The sequence below is a fragment of the Gossypium raimondii genome, chromosome 10 (assembly GCF_025698545.1).
Source record: "Gossypium raimondii isolate GPD5lz chromosome 10, ASM2569854v1, whole genome shotgun sequence".
Classification (NCBI taxonomy): Eukaryota; Viridiplantae; Streptophyta; class Magnoliopsida; order Malvales; family Malvaceae; genus Gossypium; species Gossypium raimondii.
In genome coordinates, this window is record NC_068574.1 from 33,147,770 (window position 1) to 33,171,586 (window position 23,817).

The window sequence follows — 23,817 nt, forward strand, 5'->3', positions numbered from 1 at the left end:
TATTATTTATAAGAAGTGTTATGAAATATTTGGACAATTAATAATTTTTTATAAATGTTTATATATTATAAATTTTATATTATTTTTACTTAATTTACGTATTATAAGAAGAGATACAACTTAGCATAAATCTTTCTTCAAATTAAGTATATATATATATATATATAATTATATTTAAAATTACAATCTATTTGGACTGTGAATCCAAATATTATAAGGTTGATGGTAGATATGCAAATAGAAAATATATATTTTCTTGCACCATATCACGATGAGCGATACCATTTGAGAGAATGGTATTAGACATAAGCACCACATATAGATCGTAAACTCTTTAATATTATATATTCAAAGCTTTGTAATATGGTTAAGAAGACATTTTTGTCCTAAAAGATATTTTCCATATTAATAACATCATCTTAGTGTAACATAAAAAGAGGTTTGGTCATACTAACATGTTGCATATTTCATAACTTTAATCATAAGTGGAATTAAGATAATCCATACTTGAAAAGTACATTAAATAAGGATATATTGATGATTTTAATGATGCAAATTCAAGTTAGGAAAATGAGAATAAACCTATGTTAAGTATTAAAGAAGGAATAACCCAATAAATATGTCTTGGAATAATTAGATAAAATTATATATAATGTTTATTTTTCTTACTTTTTAGACTTACATAATACATATGATATTTTAATTTTAATTTTATTATTTATTTAGAAATTATTTTTAACAGAATAAAAGTCATATATAATAAAATTTAAATCAAATAGAAACGGTAAAACCTGAAATCAAACACTAGAGATCTCAGCCATCTCTTGGAACACCTAATTGGTGTACCAAATCGGGAATTCCCAATTTATAGTTTCAAATAAAAAACATAAATTTGTATTTGACGCATGAGGAATAAAATAAAAAAATTATTAAACAGATAAGAAAGAAAAAATTGAACTGTAGAAGTACTACGGTTCCTCTAGATTCTAGGGTTTCTCTTTCATTTTCTACTAAAAAAGCCAGGGGAGCGGTTCCTTCCAACTTCTTTTTCCCTCTCCGCTCCCTTCCCTTCCCTTCAATTTCCTTCAACTTTCTCGCCAATTGCCCCATGCTTTTCCCTCCTGCCAAACAGATCCCTTCTTCATACTCCTGTCTCGGACCTTCTTTCTCTCTCCCAATCCCTCTTTTCTTCTTCTCTTTTTCAATTCCTCATCTCTAAAATTACAGCTTTGGCCCCCCAACCTCAATGCAGCTCCCCGATTCCACCGACATCATTGACAACCTCCCGGAGAATCCCGACCAAAAACTCAACCAACCCAAAGACGAAAGCCACGACGACGATAATGACTCTAATAGCACAGCCGAAGCCGCCGCCGTCGATGGCAACGATGACAACAACAACCGTAGCAATGGTTGTACCGATGGAGACTCAGTTCTCGATGTTTCCGGGAAAAGCGTGGAGTTTTCTATATTGGGGGACTCGAAGGAGTCCGTGGACGGGCTTTATTTGTACAAGAACGTGTTCAATTTGATTCCGAAATCGGTTGGGGCGTTAAGTCGGTTAAGGAATTTGAAGTTCTTTGGAAATGAAATTAATTTGTTTCCGTCGGAAGTGGGGGGTTTGGTAGGGTTAGAGTGTTTACAGGTGAAGATATCGTCACCAGGTTTCAATGGGATGTCTTTAAGCAAGTTGAAAGGGTTGAAAGAGCTGGAACTTAGTAGGGTTCCACCTCGTTCTTCGGTTTTGACTCTCTTGAGTGAGATTTCTGGGCTTAAGTGCTTGACGAAGCTTTCCGTTTGTTATTTTTCCATTAGGTATGTGTTTTATCAACCCTTTTGACCATTTTATTTTGAGTTATGTTAAATGTTTTTGGATTAATTTTTAGCATATATTTTTATTCGTATTCTATGTTATGGTAGTAAATGTATCTTTTTGATTTGATTTGTTCCATTAGTTGATATTATTCCAAATTTTAAGTGTGAATCTGATTAAGAAATCTTGTGATTCATAATGCTGGGAAAGATGAAGTTTGCATAAGAATTAAATGAGATTTAAGTAGTTTAAAGTGTCATCTAATACCTACTACTTATGATTCATAACGCTAGGCTACTGTCAATAGTAATATCTACTACTTATTGTCAACAGATAAGGTTTTGATCCTTATTTTTGGATGTACTGTAACGAAAGTAAGAAACAATGTCTTAGCTCCCATCAATTCCTGATGGGATAGTGCAGGCATGGGAAAAATGCATGACCTTTATGTTTCCTTTTCCTGCAGATATCTTCCTCCAGAAATTGGATGCTTAAAGAATTTGGAATATCTGGATCTGTCATTCAATAAGATAAAGAGTTTGCCAATTGAAATTAGTTATTTGAATGATTTGATATCGCTGAAAGTTGCCAATAATAAATTGGTGGAATTGCCTTTGGGCTTGTCCTCATTACAAAGATTGGAGAACTTGGACTTATCAAATAATAGGTTGACGTCACTGGGGTCTCTTGAGCTTAGCCTAATGCCTAACCTTCAGACTTTGAATCTTCAGGTACTTATCATAACTGTGGACTTAGATTTATCCCTATCCTGGAATCTCTTGTGAAGATTTAAGTGAACAATTATACTCAAAATGTTATCATCACCTGTTATTTGCTTGTTCTGACCAGTTTGTAATACTTTAGATGGTCCTAATTCAAAGACCTTCCCATGATTCTCTAGAATGCATTAAATTTCAATTTGGCTACAGTTTTATTTTAAGATGCATACTGGCATGCTATTTCTACTTAAGTAGCAAATGCTGACGGGGGTAAACATAGATATAAGTATTGTACTATGTCTAATTGGATTATGTATTTATTTATCCGTAACTTGTATGTCACATCATACTTATTTTGTGTGCTTGGATTTCATCGCACTTACAGTTAGTTGTCATTAGTAATTTTCCTGATATCCTAAGTCCAAACTAGATGTACCAGTTGACTAAAATTTTATTTGAAGATGTGTACTGGCATGCGATTTCTACTTAAGCAGCAAATGCTGAGGGGGTTAAACATAGACACAAGTATCGTGCTACTTCTAATTGGATTATGTATTAAATGATCTGTAACTTGTATGTCACATCATATTTATTCTATGTGCTTGGATTTCATTGCAGTTACAGTTAGTTGTCGCTAGTATTTTCCCTGTTATCCTAAGTACGAACTAGATGTACCATTTTACTCAGGATATGCTTGTTTTCAGCTCATGCTATTTAATTAGTGTCAGCGTTGCACAAGTATGCTATAAGTTTCAACTTTTTGTTGGCCTTGTTGGAGCAGATTATTTTCATTGTAATAGGTGGATTAGGTTGTAGTTTGTATGTTAAAACTTTAACACGTTTGCATATCATCTTTTTTTTGGGGAATCTAACCTCTTTGCCTTTGTTTTCATACATATACATCATTATCTAGTATAATAAACTTGTAAGCTGTTTTCAAACACCTTCTTGGATATGCTGCAATTTGGAAGGAAATGGCAGAGCTGTCTCCAGTGATGAGTTTACCAGTTCTTCAGTTGAAATGGATGTATATGAAACTACTGGTCAGGATAATGATGGAAGTGTGTCTTATAATGGTAAGTTGTTTGTCATTAGTTTTTGTTATATAATAATTCTCTTGTTGCATTTTCATGATATATTTTCCATTCTCCTAAATTAACCCTTAACACTTAAATTAATTACATTCAAATTTTGAACTAGGCTCTCATAAGACCTCATCAGGCATCTTAACCGTGCCATTGGCAAATAGTAGATATATTGCAGCTCGGAGATCAAGTAAACGATGGAAGAGGAGACATTATCTGCAGCAAAGAGCTCGACAAGAACGTCTAAACAACAGCAGAAAGTGGAAAGGGGAAGGACATGCTGAGGTGCATACTGTGAAGGCAGGTGGAGAATATCCAGGTGATAATGATGTCCTTGCCTCAAGTACTGGTATAGAAGCTGCATCTGAACTTGTAGGTAAAGATGATGATAAGCCATTACATATATTAGAAGCCAAAAATGAAAAAATCAGTAGTGTTAGGCTTGAGGATGATACAGTTACTTATGAAAAGAGGCTTGAAGTGAAAAATAGTACCTCAGATGGTTATGAGTCAAGAAGTAAAGGGAGTGAAGATGAGTGTTCACGGCTTGATGCATCTTTGGCCCTAGTAAGAGGAGCTATTGAACAGGACGAAGGTTCATCCTCAGAAATATCCAAGTCAAATTTTAAGTCGAAACGGCAATCTGATCGGGATCTTAGTAATCCAAAACCATGCAAGTCTCGAAAACCAGCAGATTATTGCTCCAATCTATCACGAAAGTATAGTACCACTTCATTTTGTGGAACTGAAGACTACCTACCAGATGGCTTTTATGATGCCGGACGTGATCGCCCCTTCATGCCATTGAGTAGCTATGAGCAGATCTTTCATCTCGAATCACGTGAAGTAATTCTTGTTGACAGGTAATTTTACATGCAGAGTAGGAATTAAGTTGCTTTGTAAATCAAGACTACTAGCTTTTGCTTAATTGGTTTGCAAACAATATTTCTGATCTAATTGAGAAATGATTATGTCTACTGTTTTCTATAGGGAAAGAGATGAAGAGCTGGATGCAATTGCTCTCTCTGCTCAAGCTTTGGTCTTTCATTTGAAGCACTTGAATGGCTTAGCTAAAGATAAAGAGCGGGTTCCCGTTGATAACTTTCAGATAGCATCTTTGCTTGCTCTTTTTATTTCTGACCATTTTGGAGGGAGTGATAGAAGTGGTATGGTTGAAAGGACTCGAAAAGCGGTATCTGGTTCTAATTACAAGAAGCCTTTCATTTGCACCTGTACAACCGGAAATGGTGACAGTGCTTGTGCGTCAAACAAGACCTTGAATACTGTAGAAGATATTGTATTCTCTGATCTCTGTGAGAGATCTTTACGGTCAATAAAGTCAAGGAGGAAATCTATCGTTGTTCCATTAGGTACCCTTCAATTTGGAGTGTGTAGGCATAGAGCACTGCTCATGAAGGTAACTATTTTCACTTGGTTCTTTTTTTGTTTGATATTAATCAATTTAGTTCATTTTTATCTTTTTTTTTTTATTAGGACCTTATATGACTTCAATTGCTGCAGTATTTATGTGATCGAATGGAACCACCAGTTCCTTGTGAGCTTATCAGGGGCTACTTGGATTTTATGCCCCATGCCTGGAATATCATTCCCATAAAGAGAGGGGATTCATGGGTTCGCCTGGTGGTTGATGCTTGTCATCCGCATGACATACGTGAAGAGATAGATCCTGAATACTTTTGCAGGTCAGTCTGTATTTAAAAAATGTTTTTGGAGATTCCTGTTTCTAGCATATTTTGTGACAACCAATTTGAAGATTTGGTCTCACTATAGCGCTGCAGATTTGGAATCTGGAAAGAGTTTGTGAAAGCTCAATTTCGTGTTTAATATTTTTCCAATATTAACTGAGCCAATAACGTGGTTTTGAATTATTTGTTCCTTCTATCTTGTGGAGAACTTGTATCTGTGTGTTCTAGATAAGATGTGATGCTGTAATTTTTTTTGTAAAATTCGTTTTTTCATTCGCTGATTGCTGACTTTTTTTTGTTATAGATACATACCCCTTAGTCGAACAAAAGTACCTGTTACATCTGAAAGCATTCCTGTGTTGAGTTCCTTCCCTTCTTTGACCACAAGTGATGAAATTGAAAGAGTGGCCTCCAGTTCTCTCCTTCGGTGCAAATTTGGATCATTGGATGCTGCAGCGAAGGTTTGTTATTTATATTGTCAGGTTTAGTTCGTATTGTTTGAACTAGGGATTTGATGAATATTAGATTGTTTGATGGGTTTTTAGATATATGAGTTGAGTGTGATTCTTTTTGATGCAGGTATTCTTCTCATGCCATTCTCATGCCTTTCAATAAACTGATAGTTCCTTTTGAGCTATTAATTTTTGTCTGATTTGGATATGCAGGTGCGTACTCTAGAAATTAATGGTGCTTCATTAGATGAGGTTAAAAATTTTGAGTACAGTTGCCTGGGGGAAGTAAGAATACTGGGTGCTTTGAAACACGCCTGCATAGTAGAAATGTATGGACATCAAATAACCTCAAAGTGGATTTCTGTGGGAGATGGAGAAGCGGAGCATCGAATCTTGCAGTCTACAATTTTAATGGAATACATGAAAGGAGGATCCTTGAAGGTACTGATTTTTTTGTGTTTTCTGATTACTTGAGTTGTGTTTAAACCTATTTATCGTGTTGCTTATGAGCAGACTCATATTGAGAAACTAGCTAAAGCTGGTGAGAAACATATCCCTGTGGATTTTGCCTTGTGTATTGCACGTGATGTTGCGTCTGCATTGGCCGAGTTGCACTCAAAGCACATTATTCATCGTGATATAAAAAGTGAAAACATTCTGATTGATTTGGATGGAAAGAGAGTTGATGGGAGCCCTGTTGTGAAGCTCTGTGATTTTGATAGAGCAGTACCTCTTAGGTCTTCCCTGCATACATGTTGTATTGCTCATTTAGGGATACCTCCTCCAGATGTTTGTGTTGGAACACCTCGTTGGATGGCTCCTGAGGTTCTAGGCGCAATGCATAAGCGTAATCCTTATGGGCTGGTAAGTTTTCTCTTGCCATTTTGGCATTGATTTTTGAATTGATGTTTCCTTGATTTGATGAAAATGATTCTAGTTGTATGAGCGGAGCAGATAGATTTGATGATAAATGCAAAGATGATTTACCTGGTAGATTAATGTTACGTTGAATAGAAAAAGGAGGGGGAGGAGTGGGAAAGTGGGTATAATGTTTAGAGGTAGCATTTAGGTATCAGCTTGAAGTGATATGTTACTTGCTATATCTGCTTTGAGTTTTATTCGACTGGATCTGTGTTTTATGCGGAGTGCATTGCTTGTGTGGATGTGAAGTCTGTTTCTAATTGGTTGCAGGAGGTGGACATTTGGTCATTTGGATGCCTGCTTTATGAATTGTTGACTCTCCAAGTTCCGTATTCTGGGTTATCTGAGCTTCACATTCATGAACTTATTCAGGTAACAGCAATAGTAAATTCTGAGCTTATCATATCTTCTTATTTATACCTTTGGTCTAAGCAGGTGGTTGTTCTTATCTATACATTGCAGATGGGTGAGCGTCCACGACTACCTGAAGAGCTGGAGGCATTGGAATTGACTGAAAGTGTAATGACCCAATCTGAAACAGAGGCTGAAACAGAAACACTTAGATTTCTTGTTGATATCTTCCGTAAATGTACAGAGGAGAATCCCGTTGATCGCCCAACAGCCAACAACCTTTATGATATGTTGGTCAAACACACAAATGATTTCAGGAATTCGAGTTAAGAACATGTAGGTTGGCCGATTTTAATAATTAATGCCCCTCATTGTTAGCCTGAATATGTTATTTCATTATATTTAATGTGTATTCCATTGGGAATCAGAGTTTGGGTCTCTTCAGGAATTAATTACCCACACAAGTAGTTGCACTGACTAGGATTAGCAGCCTGACTTAGTTTTGTTGTGTACTAGCAATAAAAACAAGGAGTTAGATGTATCCAGCATGTTATCTGTAATGTTATTGAGATCTGTAAATTTTTGTAGGTAGTTGATTTTGGTTGTCCAATCCATAGTTATTAATGAATCTAGTTCACAATGTATTATGTACCAAATTTCCCCGTTATTGCTTGTATTTTTCAGAATGAGTCCTTTGAAATGTGGCATTCAATTTCAGTATGCATGGGTTGCTGACTGCTGGTTCGTTAATTGTCACTTCAGTATGTATGGTCTTTAAAATATATTTTTTGATAGTGCTGCCTATTGGCCTTAAATTTTATATTTTTGATGTTTGAGGTTGTTTGATCTGTGGAAAGTCCAGCACAGAATTAAATGTGCGATTTAACTTGCAAATTTATGTTGGATTGAATTTAAATTGGTAAATTGCCCCTTTTTTTTTTTTTTTTCTATAATAGTATTAATTAAAATATTGTAGAGGAATCAACTCTGGGGAACTTTCAATAATGAAAACTAGTAATTGAATCCTGAAGTTTATACTTAATTGTAGATGCTGATAGGCTAGGAGCCTAGGAGTCCTATTCCACAATTGCAGGGTAATCTAATTATTCTTATCAAATCCCTGAATGACAAAAAAAAACAGAACAATAAATGAAAAAAAAAAGGATTATTCTTATTTAATTATTCTTATCAAATCCCTGAAGTACTCTTATCATTATTACGTGTATGCTAAATATATATATATAATATTGGCGTGTATGCTAAAAAAAAAAAAAATTTGACGAACTGTTGTTTTTGAAATTTATTGTTCTATGTTGATTTTGAAAGGAGGAAGGAAAACGTTTCTTTCATGGCGTACTTTCAGTTACATTAGCTGAAAACGCATCATATCGTATGCTTTTTCACTAAAAATTGGTAAATCAGTTTTTTTGTTAAATGGTTAAATATAATTACTTTTGTTCTTAAGTCTCGGATTCAATTATATTTTTACTCACATTTGTATTTTTTAGTTCATGTTTTTAAGATTTTTTATCTTGAATTAAAATTTTGATGTATTAGTTCTTTTGATTAGATGGTTAGACATTTGTGATTTCATTATTGTGTCTTAAGTTCAATTCCTCTTATAAACATTTTAATATAGATGATTTCTTTCATGTTGTTTCAAGTTATTATTATTATTTTTAATTAATGTTTATAATTAAAAAAATATTGTATTCAAGTTTTTGATTTTTATTTTAATTAATAAATATTTTATTTATAAAACTAAATAATTATTGTAAATATCATTATTTTTAGTAAATATAATTTTTATGTAATATTTTTCTTTCAATCTATATTATAAGTGCAGTGAATTGACATAATATAAATTTTTGTATGTGTATTTGAAATATTTAGATATAGACATAATGATATTTGAAATATTTTACATATTTGAATAATACTGATTTTTGAAATAATTATTTGATTTTATAATATTAGAAATCATCATAGCCTCACAATATAGGTGGAAAAAATAAATATTTGACATAAGAATTATATATAATATATCTAAAGAATTAGTTAATATTTTAAAAATTAATTACATATTTATTATTTAATTTTATAAATAAAAGAGAGATGAATTAAAAATAAAAAAATATTTGAAAAAAATATTTATTAATTATAAACATTAACTAAAAATAATAAAAAGCTTGAAACAACATAAAATAAATAAAAATAAAAAATACAATTAAGAGGAATCAAACTTAAGACTCAAGAATGAGATTACAATCATCTAACCATTTAATGGAAAAAGGTAATGTATTAAAAATATTAATTAAAAATAAAAAAATTAGAACATGAAATAAAAATACAAATCTCAATGAGAGGAATTAAATTGAGATTTAATGACAAAAGTACAAACATTTAACTATCTAACTAAAATAATTTATCTGTCAAATTTTAGTAAAATGATATGTTTTCAGCTAACGCGGCTATCACAAAAGTGAAGACTCATTTTTTTTCTTTCTAAAAATAACATAGATCAATAAATTTTAAAAAAGAAATAGCATATATTATTAATTTTTATTTCTTTTCAACGATAAATTAGCCTTATAATATTAGCTCCCAAAAACTGATATTCATGCTTCAACTTGGGTTCGGTTGGTTGACCTTTTTCTGGTAAATCTATTCTCAGCCAACCCCGGATGTTGCAATCATTCAACCCTTTAACTTCTCTTTACCGAAAAAAAAAAAGTAGTCCATCTTTTTCTTTCCAATTGTCATAATAATTGATCAAAGCGTCAGTAAGAGAAAAAAAAAGATGCCATCCTGTACTTACTGTAGTCTTGAGAGTATAAAAAACAATAGACAAGTGAGATTTTGTTGGAAGGAAGTCCCCCCCCCCCTCTCTTTCTCCTTTAAATTGGGCTCTTCAGTTTACCTAGACGCTCTGCAGTCTGCAAGCGCATTGAGTCGTTTAACACTGCTTGGTGTTTTGTGGTTTAGTTTCTATGTTGTTTAATCGAAGATAATTGTCGATTTGAGTAGTTTAATTGATTATGATTGTTGATTTGAGTTTTATGAATGAAAAATAATAATTAGAGTTAATTTGTCTAGACTTGAAGTTCAATGTATCAATAATCGAAAAATCTTAAATAAAAAATTATTGTTTATTGAATTATAGTAATATAATTGGTTTACCTTACATCCATGTTCAGTGAGATAGGGATACCCTTTTTCCCCCTCCCAAAATGTATAGACTGCCATTGTGCTGACAGATTTGTTTTTATTACCTTTTATATGACCATATAATGTAATATTTGTATGAACGTGATGCGTAAGTGGGTTTCCATGAGATAGTAATTGCTTTATTGTAGGAACTCCTAGTAAGGGGACCACTCTTAAGTCTCTCTCCAACCCCATCTTTGTGGTCTGCTGTGGCACCGCTGCCCTAAACTCTGCCAATCCCTGCAGATGAGGTTTTACTACTATACTCCTCTTTTGAGTCTAAGAGTGTAGGCAAGGGGGCTAGGGAACACATTTACCGAAGACATGAACTCCACACACTCTCTCTCTTTAAGCATCATATCCCGGCAAAGGCAATCCCCAGTTGTCTTGTGAAATGAAACCCTCATGTGGTTCCTGCTTTGTTAATTACACGCGTGTTTTTACTCATCGTCTCCCATCATTCGCCCAATTTTTTTATCCTCTTGTTTCTTGAGAACAAAGAAGATAAAAAGAAAAAGGAATGATTAGTATTAACTTCATAGAAAGAAAGTAACGGTGTTGCTTAGTAGGAGCCCAGAAACAATTGTAACCATGGTTGGACGAGTGGGACACTACTCTGTGAGATGTAAAACCTTGTTACTAACTAAAGCAACAAGGAATCTTACTTCTTAAGGATGAAACCAAAGTAATGATATAATTATGTTGGAAATTATATCATATACCTGTCAACTTTGTTGCAAACTTTATATGTATACATATGCAGAAATAAGAAAAATATCAGGTTTAAGTTTCTTTTTTTCTTTATACTTCATGTAATGAATTGGGACTATTCCTTTCGATATTTTAATCTTTAAAATTGAACCTACATATCTTATGGGGAGTGTAATGTGCTTTACTATTGTACCAAATTAGTTATTGGTAATTTTTTATATATTTTATTATTCTGCAAACTAATATTTGAACATTTAAATGTATATTTTATTAAGATTCATTATATTTAAATACTATTTAGCTAACCAATATAAACAATGATTTAAAGATTTGAAGTAACAATTTAACTTTTTTTTTTCTTTCAAACGATTTAACTTTGAATTCGATTGATTTAACATCATCCCAAATCTAACGCCACGTTGCTATACTCTTCTTTTGTTTAGGGATTTGGAATTATATGATAAAAATTGGAGATTGGATGGTGGTGGGTGTAAGAGTAAGAGAAGAGGTGAGGCGGACAAAAAATAAGCACGACCAGACGAGTTGCAGCGCATGGAGTTGGACTACATTAGCAAGGCAAAAGCTGCTTGCATTCCACAATGTGGCAGCTAAAGATTTCGTGGCCTAGCGCAGGGAGCAAAATTGGTCCCGAATCATCCCCAATTAACCATCTTTACTATCTAGCCGAAAATTTAGGGAATTATGGTAATAATATAATGGAGGTTTCTGAATTAAAAGTTATGTTGCATTTTGATATTTTTATTTAAAAAATAGGTAAATTAATCATTATATATTAAATCAAAAAATAAAATGATACTTTCGGTTAAAACTTTTATTTGTTTGTACTGTTAAAAATTGATTGGTAGAATAATCGAATAATGATACATGACGTGCCACTTGTACCTCATGCTAATTTATAAAGATCAGTTTTTAACAGTAAAAGATAACTTTTTTTTATAAAATGACTAATTTGCTCTTTGATTTAATGTATAGGGACTAATTTACCAATTTTTGAATAGAAGGAATGAAAATGCAATCCAACTCTTAATACAAAGGTCCCCATAGTACTTTTACAGACAATGTCAAATTTTTCTAGTCCTAAAATACAGTTGTGGGACATGCCCTATATGGTAAAAGTACCATGGAGGCCCTGTACTAGAAATTGGATTGCATTTTGTGTTCTCTACTAAAAAATGGGCAAATTAGTCTCTACACGTTAGATCAAAGAGCAAACTGGTCATTATGTTAAAAATTTTATCTATTTTTGCTGTTAAAAATTGGTCCCTATACGTCAACATGAGGTGCATGTGGCATTCACGTGTCAATGTCTGGTTATTTCGTTAGCTACACTAGTTTTTAACAGTATAAATGGATAAAATTTTTAATAGAAATGACCAATTTACACTTTGATCTAATGTATAGAGACTAAGGGTGGGTTTGGATGGGCGATTGGGTGTAGTGCGGTGCGTTTAGTTTACTTTTTGTCTCACGCTACAATATCGCTACAGTATCTAATCTCACCGCTACCGCTGTTTTTACACTAACCGCAGGTAAACTCACCGCCCATCCAAACCCACCCTAATTTGCCCATTTTTTTAATAGAGACAAAATGTAATCTAACTCCTAATATAGAGAACTGTATAATACTTTTACCACTTTTATATTTACACATCAAATTTGATATTAGAAAAAATTATGGGATATAAACCAATAAAAAAAATCCGGAAAAGATAGTGTAGTAGGAAAGGTTAATCCAACTTGATGAGAAACACAAATTGCAAGTGTGAGCTGGTGATGCATAGTTAAAGTAGTGTTAGAAGAAGAAACAATCAACCAAGAATAGCAAATGGATATTTATTTGGTTGAATAATAAACAGCAACCGAAAGAAGAAGGAAAGGGACAAAAGCCTCTTTAACTTTTTCGATAATCTACAGTTATGTTCAAATAATGGCATCCATCACATGGGCAAAACTTTATTTAAACTGTTTATGTGTTTGGAAATATTGGACCACACCATTTCGTAAATACATGTAAGAGTGAGACAGCAACAGCCAATTTTTTTTTTAATTACTGGAATTGAGTTATATATCTTTAATAATAAATTTATTATTTTTAGAGAGATAAAATACAGTTTAGTTATTTACTAATTTATAATTTCATAAAATAGATATATGATATTTTTCCATTGGGACTTGCCAGTAACCAGTCTTTTACTTATGTACATTTTGAAGATTTTATCGTTATATATATATATATATGTGGAAATTGTGTATTTTAGGACATAAGTATATTGGAAAATTTACATTTTTATGAAACTTTGAGGCATATTCTCTATAAGTAAAGGTGGAAAGTTGAATCATAAAATTATGATTCCTTATTCCACTCCATGAGACCTTTACAACGGTATATCATATGCTTAAAATGGTTAAGTGATGAATGAGAAATTGATGCTTAAAGTAAGCTACTTGGAAATATTTGTTGAGGAAAAGAAAAGCTTAGATCCCACATTGGTTAAATACCAAGTGCGTGATGTGTTTATATATGAGAATCTCTTAACATATAATTGAATGATTAACTTTGAAATCTTTTCTTGAGTGAAGGAGAGATGGGGGGTTGAGCATTTGATTGAATTGAAAATTTTTGAGTTTTCGAATCTCATTTTATCATCCTAACTTTATTTGAAGTTTTTTCGAATTGAGTCGAGTGAGATGGAATTCGAATCGAATCGAATATATTTGTTCGAGTTAAATTTTAAAAAATAATTTTTGATCCTTATAACCACCCATCGTAATAAAATTTGTCCACCTTAATCAATTTTTTTATTAACTTTCATCACCTCATAATTTATTTATTAATTTTTTATATACTGGTTAGCTTCTTTGCTTGCTTAGTTGTTTCAATTATCTTCAGATTCTTGTCATTATGTATTTTGGAATTAAAAATATATTAAATGTAAAATATGATTTTTAATAAAACTTATTTTAAAAATAAAATGATTGATACCAATATAAAATTTTAACACGAATATTTTATGGCATAATTAATAATTCAATTTTAATATAAATATTCAATATGACTAAACAATTCAATAATATAAATAATATAAAATGTGAAATTTAATTTAATAATATAAATAGTAGATATAAATAAAATTATTACTATTTATGTTTAGTGATTTTTAGATAATTTTGATTTTTATTTAAGAGTAAAGGGTAAGAAGTAAAAGTTTAGAGTGAAAATAAAAGTTTTGAGAAATAAAAGTTTGAGGGAAAGTAAATAGGGGAAAGTAAAAGTTTGGAGGGAAAATATTTAAAAAAAAATTGAAGGGGGGAGGGTTTGGGGTAAATGAGAGGTGAGATGGGAAGGGAATAAAAGTTTTAGGGAAAAAGTGGGAGGGAGTAAAAATTTTGGGGGAAAATAAAAGGTTTTGAGGGTTTTTGGGAGTAAAATTTTGAAAAAAAGTAAATGGGAGAGTAAAATTTTGGTGGGAAATGGATTTTGGGTAGATGGGGGGTTGGGAGGGGAGGGGAGTAAAAGTTTTGGAGGGAAAGTGGGAAGGAGTAAAAGTTTTGAGGGAAAAGCAAAAATGTTTGGGGGTTTGGGGTAAAAATGTAAAATATTATAGTTTAATATTTGAATTATTCGAATTATTCGAGTTATTCGAATTCGAAAACTCAACTCGATTCGAACTCGAAATTTGAAAAAAAAATTCAAGTTGATTCGAATAACTCGATTAACTCGAATAACTCAATTCGTTTAACTCGAAATTCAAATTTGTTTTCAATTTTTTCAAGTCGAATCGAGTTTTGCTCACCCCTAGGAAGGTGTAGGTCCAAATTTGACGAGGTTAGGGTGTGCATCCACATAACGTGGACAATATGAAATGTATAGAATAGTTGGTTTTGAAATAGACTCGTGGATATTTTAGCCCAACACGAAATATAATATAATTTTTTCTCAACAAATATATACAAAATATGATATAAAAGGATATATTTGATTCTAATCAATCTGATTTGATTTTAATTAAATTGATTCAATTGCCCCTTTAATGTAGATTTATTTCCATAAACTCCTCCACTTTGAATGCCTATAAAAGGTTAAGATTTCTTCAGATTTCTTAGCTCTAATTTTCAGTCTCTCACACTAATTTTCTGTTGCTATCAAAACTCTTCTTTTCTTCTTCGAATTTTTCAAATGTTCCGGTGATAAGAAAATGCAATGTTCGTTCGTTGATCGTTGCAGAGGTGCTACTACTTTGATTACTGTTGTTGTTGTATCTTGGGAGATATTCGACCAACGTTTCTCCAAGTATCGTAGGAGCGACCGAATTTGTCTTAAGGAAACTTTGTTCACAACCCTCAACGTTTCGTAAAATCCTTTTTCTTCCTTTTTATTTCAACTTCTATTACGGTTTTATTTTGATTTTCGTATTTAACAAATTAATTATAAATCATTCTATTTTATTTTATTCTATATGTGTTTATTTATATTTAATTATTTTATTCGCTAACGTGTTTTGTCTAACAATCTTAAGATAGAATTTTGATTATTTTTGCAATTCTCTAATCTGAGACAAACGAGACACCAAGGCGAAAAGAAAAAAAAATATTTTTCAAAAATAAAAATTTTTTAAATAAATGCATTTGGAGTTTTCCGCCATTCAATGATTTTTTTCTCTATCTTGTTTTTATTTCCAAATGAATATTAAAACTAATAAAATCTATTTCGGGATTTATTCCCTTCGTTTAATGGATTTAATTCCATTATTTTTATTTATTTCTAAACAGAAATTAAATGTAAATAAAATTTTTTGGATTGATTCACGTCTGTTCAACGGTTTTATTTCATTTTTTATTTTATTTCCAAAAATGAGTAAAATAAATTCCGTTTCGGGATTAATTCCCGCCGTTCAACAATTTTATACCAAATTTTGATTTTATTTCCAAAACAAGTATTAAAATTAAAATAAAATCTGTTTCGAGATTTATTCCTACCGTTCAACGGATTTTATTTCAATTTTGATGTTATTTCCAAAATGAGTATTAAAACTAAATTAAAATCATTTTTGATTTATTCCGTTTATCAACGAATTTATCACATTTGATTTTGTTGCCAAAAAACAAGAAATTAAAATCAAATAAAATGCATTTTGAGATTTATTCCCACCATTTAACAAGATTTTATTTGATTTTATTTTGTTTCCAAATTAGAATTAAATTAAATAAAATCTATTTTGGGATTTATTCCTACGTTTAACAAGGTTTTATTTGATTATATTTTATTTTCAGATTAGAATTAAATAAAATAAAATCTTTTGGGATTTATTCCGTCGTTTAACTAGATTTTATTCGATATTGGTTTGTTTCAAATAAAGATGAAATCAAATAATTCTATTTTGGGATTTATTCCCGCCACCGTTTAATATATTTTATTTTGATATAATTTTGTTTCGAGATTTAATCCTGTCGTTTAACAAAATTGCTTTTGATTTTTTCCAGAATTTTTATTCTGTCGTTTAACAAATCAAAGGAAAATTTTTCTTTTTATGGTGGCCTTAATTGTAGCTTTAAATTGTGAATTAAAAAAAAATCAAATGGTGAATTAAAAAGACAATATGAGAATTCAAGTCTAGGATTGGTTCTTTGAAAGACTTGGTATTTAAGCGTGTTGAGTGCACCACCTCTCTTTTAGGGTTACCTACCTGGTGCATTGTTTTACTGTATTTTTTATTAGATCGTATAAACTTTTGTTTTGGGTTTTATTAGATTTCTGTCGTCTAACAAAAGTTGATAAGTTTTTCTAATTTTGGTTTTGTTTCTTAACAGAAAAATGGAGACTCCCACCAATTCAATCAATTTGCAATCTGAAGCTTTGGTTCAAACGCAATCTTCGACCCAAAACTCAATATTGCCGGTGGCGGCTGCTGTAAGCCACAACGAAAAACCTACAAAATTCTCAGGACAAAATTTCAAGACTTGGAAACAGAAAATGATGTTTTATTTGACCATATTGAACTTGACCAAAATTTTGAAAGATAACCCTCCTACTGTTAAAGAGGGCGAGGTAGATGAAATTACCGCTTTCACTGCTGTTGAAGCTTGGAAACATTCTGATTTCCATGCCAAAACTACATCCTGAATGGATTGTCGGATGCACTGTACAAAGTGTATAGTGTTAAGAAAACAACTAAGAAATTATGGGCATCGTTGGACCATAAATACAAAGCTGAAGATGCTGGAACTAAAAAACTTTTAGTTGCCAAATTCTTGAATTTTGTAATGATTGATTCTAAATTAGTTGTGAATCAAGTACAAGACCTTCAATTGATCATTCACAGAATTCTTGCTGAAGGGATGATGATAAGTGAATCCTTCCTAGTGGTAACTATTATTAAGAAGTTGCCTCCTACTTGGAATGACTTCAAGAATTACCTAAAGCACAAAAGAAAGGAAATGTTAGTGGAAGATTTAATTGTCAGACTTCGGATTAAAGAAGACAATAGAGGTACAAAAAAAAGGCTCAACAAAGCAGCAAATGACAATTTTGCTTGGGCAAACGTTGTAGAAGTCAAGAAATACTTCAAAAAGGGAAAACAACCGCAGAATGGGTCTAAACTGGGACCAAAAGGTTGTGTTTCCAAGAAGCAAAAAATTTCAAGGAAAATGCTTCAATTGCAATAAGATAGGACACAAGTCATCCAACTGTAGGATCCTAAAGAAAGCTAGAACTAATGAGGCCAATGCTATGGAAGAAGTTTCCAAGGAAGTGTCTGATATGGACTTATGTGCTTAACATATGTAAGAACTATGAATAAGAATGTTCTTTCTAAAGGGGGAATGTTTGTGGGAAGGGGATATATATTAAACTAAATGCTATCTCTGTAAAAGCAAAAGTATGAAGAAGAATGTTGCATCTTTTTCTGTTTATATGCTTAAGTCATTTAATTTATGACATAGTAGGTTCGAACATATTAATTATGATACTTTACGTACATTAATTAACTTAGACCACATTCTTTTGTTTTACAATAATTATAATTATAAATGTGAAACATGTGTTGAGACAAAATTAACAAGGTCAAACCACTTGATCTAATACATAGCAATGCTTGTAAAGTTTGGTCAAACAAGAGGAAGGAATAAATATTTTTATTACCTTCATTGCTACATATATTTGCTTAAGAGTAAAGACGAAGCTATAGAGAATTTTATTCTTTATAAGCAAGAAGTTGAAAAACCAACTTAATAAAAGGATTAAGTGATCGTGGTTGTGCATATGTTGAATCATTTGAATATTGTACACAACTTAATAACACCACCATGCTTTCCTCTAAAGGAAAAGATGACCGTGCTGCTAAAAATCCCTGGGTTATCACAGGAAATGTGGAGGGGGAGCGTTTCTATGAGTTAATTACCTTTAAATGAAGGTGCCCCACAAGAAAAGGAACAAGACACCATATGAGTTATAGAAAGGTAGAAAACAATCCTACAACCACTTGAAAGTGTGGGGGTGTCTTGCTAGCGTAACTATAATGGTAAGACGAGACATATGCGTCATCGTCACAATACCGTTAAATAACTGATCTCAAATGGAGTTATCTCTATTGATTTTGTAAAATAAAAAGATAACATTGCGGATCCACTAACTAAAGGCTTAAAATGAGATCATGTTGTTAAAACATCGAAAGGAATGTGAATAAAGCCCATGAAAATAAAAGCTGCGATGTGAAAGAAAACCCTACCTAGTTGACTAGAGATCCCAATATCTAGGTTCAAAGGAACAACCTAATTGCAAAGACCTTATGAGGTTACTGTGGGGCCACTTATCCCAAGTCCGTTCCTACGATATAAACAATGACTAAAAATGGGATAGATTAAGCAATGCTTTTAATGACCATTGTGTGTTTCAGTGAGCCGAACAACATAAGTCACCTATGTGAGAGTGAAGTGAGGCCGCTTCAAGGAAACTATTAGGGCATAGTTCTCTCAAACTCTTGCAGAACCAGAAGATGTTCACGGCTATATGAACATACCCATTAGAACTAAAACCTTGCCAGGGAGGTAGTTGTGTGAGGTATATCATCGTTTACACAAAAGGCAGAACAATTCAAGGACATCACGTCTACTGGTCAGCTAGTAAAGTAAATATACTTTCACAATGGAAGGTTCAATGGTGGATACCTACCTATCCTATACAACTATCGATCGTAGATTCTATCACCACATCGAGTCAATGTTTTCGATAAAACTATCAATTTTCATTCATGTGGGGGATTGTTGGAAAAATTGCATTTTTATGGAACTTTGAGACATATTCTCAATAGGTAAAGGTGAAGAATTGAATCATAAAATTACGGTTTCTTATTCTACTCCATGAGACCTGTACAACGGTATATCACATGATCAAAATGGTTAAGTGATGAACGAGAAATTGGTGTTCAAAGTAAGCTACCTGGAAATATTTGTTGAGGAAAAGAAAAGCTTAGATCCCACATTAATTAAATACCAAGTGTGAGAGGTGTTTATATATGAGAATCCTCTTGAAGGGTGATTGAATGACTAAGCTTGGAACCTTGCCTCGTGCGTAAGAGAGGTGCAGGTCCAAACTCGATGGAGTTGGGTCGCACCTATATGACGTGGCCGATGCGAAATTCCGAATTGGTTAGGCCTGAATGGGCCTGCGGATATTTTGGCCCAACACGAAATATTATTTTTCCTCAACAAATATATACAAAATCTAATATAAAAGGATATATTTGATTCTAATCAATCTGATTTGATTTTAATCAAATTGATTCAATTGTCCTTTTAATGCAGATTTATTTCCATAAACTCCTCCACTTTGAATGCCTATAAAAGGTTAAGATTTCTTCAGATTTCTTAGCTTTAATTTCTACTCTCTCACACCGATTTTCTATTGCTATCAAAACTCTTCTTTTCTTCTCCGAATTTTTCAAACGTTTCGGTGATAGAAAAAGGCAACGTTCGTTTGTTGGTCGTTGTAGAGGTGTTACTACTTTGATCACTGTTGTTGTTGTTGTATCTTGGGAGACATTTGACCAACGTTTCTCCAAGTACGATAGGAGTGGCCGAATCTATCTTAAGGAAACTGTGTTCCACAGACCTTAACGTTTCATAAAATCATTTTTCTTCCTTTTTATTTCAACTTCTGTAACAGTTTTATTTTGATTTTCGTATTGAACAAATCAATTATAAATTATTCTATTTGATTTTATTCTATATGTGTTTATTTATATTTAATTATTTTGTTTGCTAACGTGTTTTGTAAGTATTCGTTTAAAATAATATACAATAAAGCGTATTGTTTGGAACTAATAATAACAACGCAGTTGCAATTATATATGAAATTAAAATAAAAAATTAGTTAAAATTTTGAGTAAAATAAAATTTAAAATAGGTAAATACATTAAATTAAGAATATTAATTAAATTCCAATTATCTATCATTGTATCAGTTGACTCGTGACATCAACTTAATTAATAATATTATCGATATATACAAATGACGTTGGTAAAAATATTTGTGTAATAATATTGAAATGTACAAAATATTAAAATAAAATTTTAATTGGAGTGGTAAATAAAAGATTTTGTGGATGAATATTATGGCATGGATTCAAATATCTTTATATGTAAGTTTTTTATTGGTGTTTTAAAAATATAAAGAGATAAAAATATTTCAATAAAAATATATTATTTTAAATATGAAAGATTAATTAAAAATCAATAAACTAAGTTAGTATCAATTTATGGAATTAAAGAAATTTTTTCCAACATATCAAAATAAACTTATGCATATAATCAAATAAATATATACAGTGAATGTATCAAATATCCGTTTGTAATTTTTTATATGATGTAATTGAGACTTTGGTGTTAACAAACAATTTTGCTCTTCAATAAACATATCATACTTTGAAAAATTGTTATTTTATTTTAAATCTAAAATTTATTTTAGTTATCTTTATTATTCAAGTTTAAATTAGTTTTCAATTATTTAATAATATTTGTTGAAATCATATGTATAAATAAAGTATAATCCAATGATTAAAACACATATTTCATTTATTTCTCATCTTTTTATATGGTGTGAGAGTTTTCAAAACTCCATCACAATTAAATTTATTTTCCTCTTTTCCAATCTACCACACAGCTATCCTATAAAATTTCAAATATCAAAATTGTTAATGTAACATGTCCATTTAGTCCTAATCAATCTAGTCTCTCGATTTCGTATTGAACTCACAAAAAGTTATACTTTCGTAATATGGAAGACTCAATTTGCCACGTTGATGCGAGGTCATGACTTTTATAGCCACCTTGATGGTTCATCCCAAGCACTAGCTCACACAACTACACAAGGTGACCATCAAACTCCTAACCTAGCTTTACACGATTTGGTTCAAATAAGATAAATTGATTCAGAATGCCCTTATGACATATGTTGGTCCAACTACTACTTTCTCTGTTGTTGTTTTAATTGTCCAACAAGTATGAGGTTCTTTACACACAACCTCTGTAAACAAATTGCAAACCTACAATTTCAGTCTCAAGACCAACTGACATGTCTCATAAAAGGCATTCACCCAATAACTAGATACCTTTTTGACATTCACTCAGTATTAGACGCACTAACTATGTAGCACGCCACACCATATCTAATAACTGGAATCCAAAAGTGAGATGACACATTCGTTATTGAAGCAACTATGAACTCAATTCAACAACTAAAAGAAGAACCATGTGAACAATCTAAGTTTAATCATGTACTCAATGAACTAAAGGAGTTTTAAAACTTATAAAAATATTATGAATTCAAATCTGAGTTCTAAGTTAGCTTATGAAAGCTTTTGTGTATTACCAATAACAAATGAGGGACCAAAACACAAAAATGTTTAAATTGGGGGTTGTGTCGTGACATTGAAGGATGTATGTTCTGACACTAATGACTGTTAACTTATGGTGTCACGACTTTTCCATGGAATGTTGTGACTTTGGAAGTAGTAGCTTGATGTCACGACCATGGGGACAAATGCTTGGTGTTACGACTTTAGTAGAGGAATGTCGTAACATTGGGGACAGAAGCTTGGTGTTCAACTTCAGCAGGGGAATGTCGCGGGGGATAGATTACTCAAGAATTCCCCGTTTCTTACAAGATTATTAAGATCTAATCCCTTTTAGTAAAAAATGACACCAAACACAACCTTAATTAAAAAAAGCTATAACTTAAAAGACTAAAAAATCATATTTAAAGCATAATACATACTTATTTCAATACATACATTCACCTGAATCACTTACATACTTGATAGGTACTAAACTTTCCTACCAGCTAGTTAACTTGACAAGTAAGAAACTAATCATCCAATTAACTATTTACCACATTTCAACTTGATACCATAATAAGTAAACCCAAACACAAGAGATTCATAAGTCTTATAAGAGCAAAAGTATTTGATCAACAACATATAACAAATAGCTAGGCATTTTCTAGTTCCTTCTAACAAGATTAAGCTTAACATTTATATACATGGGTATGACTGTTACCAACAAGAGACACCCTATATACATACCACAACATTCGGTACAAAAATAAGCATACTCTTGTCGTCAATGGATAGTGTGACATTTGCTTCAAGCAGGCTTTGGGAATCCAAAAGCTAAGGATCTACACGTAAAAAAATGACAACAGGTAGGAATGTAATGCTTAGTAAGTTCAAATGGAATTCACTATACTTACCTTATTCATAGGTAAGCATATTAGATGCCAAGTGAACTAAGCACAAATCTAGCTAAATAAAGAACATAACATTACAAGGCAATGTAAGCATAAGTAAGCATATATACATATACTCAAGTGTCAAATATCATAGCTACAACCAAAGGCATTAGAGAACCATACTGTAGTAATTATATTACAAAAGTTCATAACATGACATATCAAGTTCATTTTTTTCATTACTTGATTTCGTACTCAATTTAACATTTCGCCCAATGCAACCTTAGTAAAAATAGACTCAAACACACAAGTGACCTACACTACACCACACCAAGATAGATCAAAAGAGCATGAACTACACCACATAAAAGCACAAAAGTGCAAAGCCCGTAAGCAACAAATGCATATACATATGCAAACATATCCCTCCACCACAACAAGGTCTCCGTAGAGATAATACATACTTGATGATTCGCAACAAATGCTGGATCTTATAATGACATAACATAGTCTCCGCATTACTATCAAAACCCGTAAAGAAATGCGCATACGAACCTATTGGCATGCCAATTATATCCTAGTCTTTTTACCAAGTTTACATGGGCATTTACCATTTACGAACAATTATAAGTTTTGTCAATTACGTCTCCCACTCCATAAATCATAGATTACAAACCATAGCTTAATACAAAATACAAATCTCTCATGAAGTTCATAAGTAAATCATTAGCCATTTATTTTGGCTCATTTCAATAAGCACACCTCTTTGCATATAGAAGTGATTTCCATTTCACTAATCAAATGAGATTCATTCCATTATTTCACCAACTTATTTCCATTCATTAGTGTATCCTTTCCAAGTCTGTTAAGTTCATTGAATATTAAACATATTCTGTAGCTAGTAAAATTATAAACATGATGACACATGCAAGCACACATAGCTAACAAGGAAGAATAATAAGTTCCATAAGAACTTACCTTTCAAAATGCAAAATGATTGGATTGCTTTCAACGATTAATCAACAACTTTATCCTTTCCTCTGCTTACTCCAACACCTTCCAATACTTTCTTTAATAATTCATACAAATCCACAATTAACATCATGAATT

General features: G+C 31.9%; 1 protein-coding gene across 1 annotated transcript; it reads left to right on the forward strand.

Moving 5' to 3' along the window:
• Positions 1 to 938: 938 nt before the first annotated feature.
• Positions 939 to 7,767, forward strand: LOC105776695 (uncharacterized). Its single transcript, XM_012599543.2, has 11 exons — positions 939 to 1,815; positions 2,280 to 2,544; positions 3,446 to 3,608; positions 3,733 to 4,480; positions 4,608 to 5,034; positions 5,139 to 5,320; positions 5,628 to 5,784; positions 5,989 to 6,216; positions 6,289 to 6,639; positions 6,967 to 7,068; positions 7,159 to 7,767. Exons 1-11 carry the CDS (start codon positions 1,247 to 1,249, stop codon positions 7,375 to 7,377), a joined length of 3,411 nt encoding a protein of 1,136 aa, XP_012454997.1. The 5' UTR covers positions 939 to 1,246; the 3' UTR covers positions 7,378 to 7,767.
• The last annotated feature ends 16,050 nt before the right edge of the window (positions 7,768 to 23,817 follow it).

Coding starts and splice junctions, on each gene's coding strand:
- LOC105776695 (XM_012599543.2), top strand. CDS start 1,247: ATGCAGCTCCCCGATTCCACCGACATCATTGACAACCTCCCGGAGAAT. Junction 3,609..3,732: donor TGGAAGTGTGTCTTATAATG/GTAAGTTGTTTG, acceptor ATTTTGAACTAG/GCTCTCATAAGACCTCATCA. Junction 5,321..5,627: donor GATCCTGAATACTTTTGCAG/GTCAGTCTGTAT, acceptor TTTTTGTTATAG/ATACATACCCCTTAGTCGAA.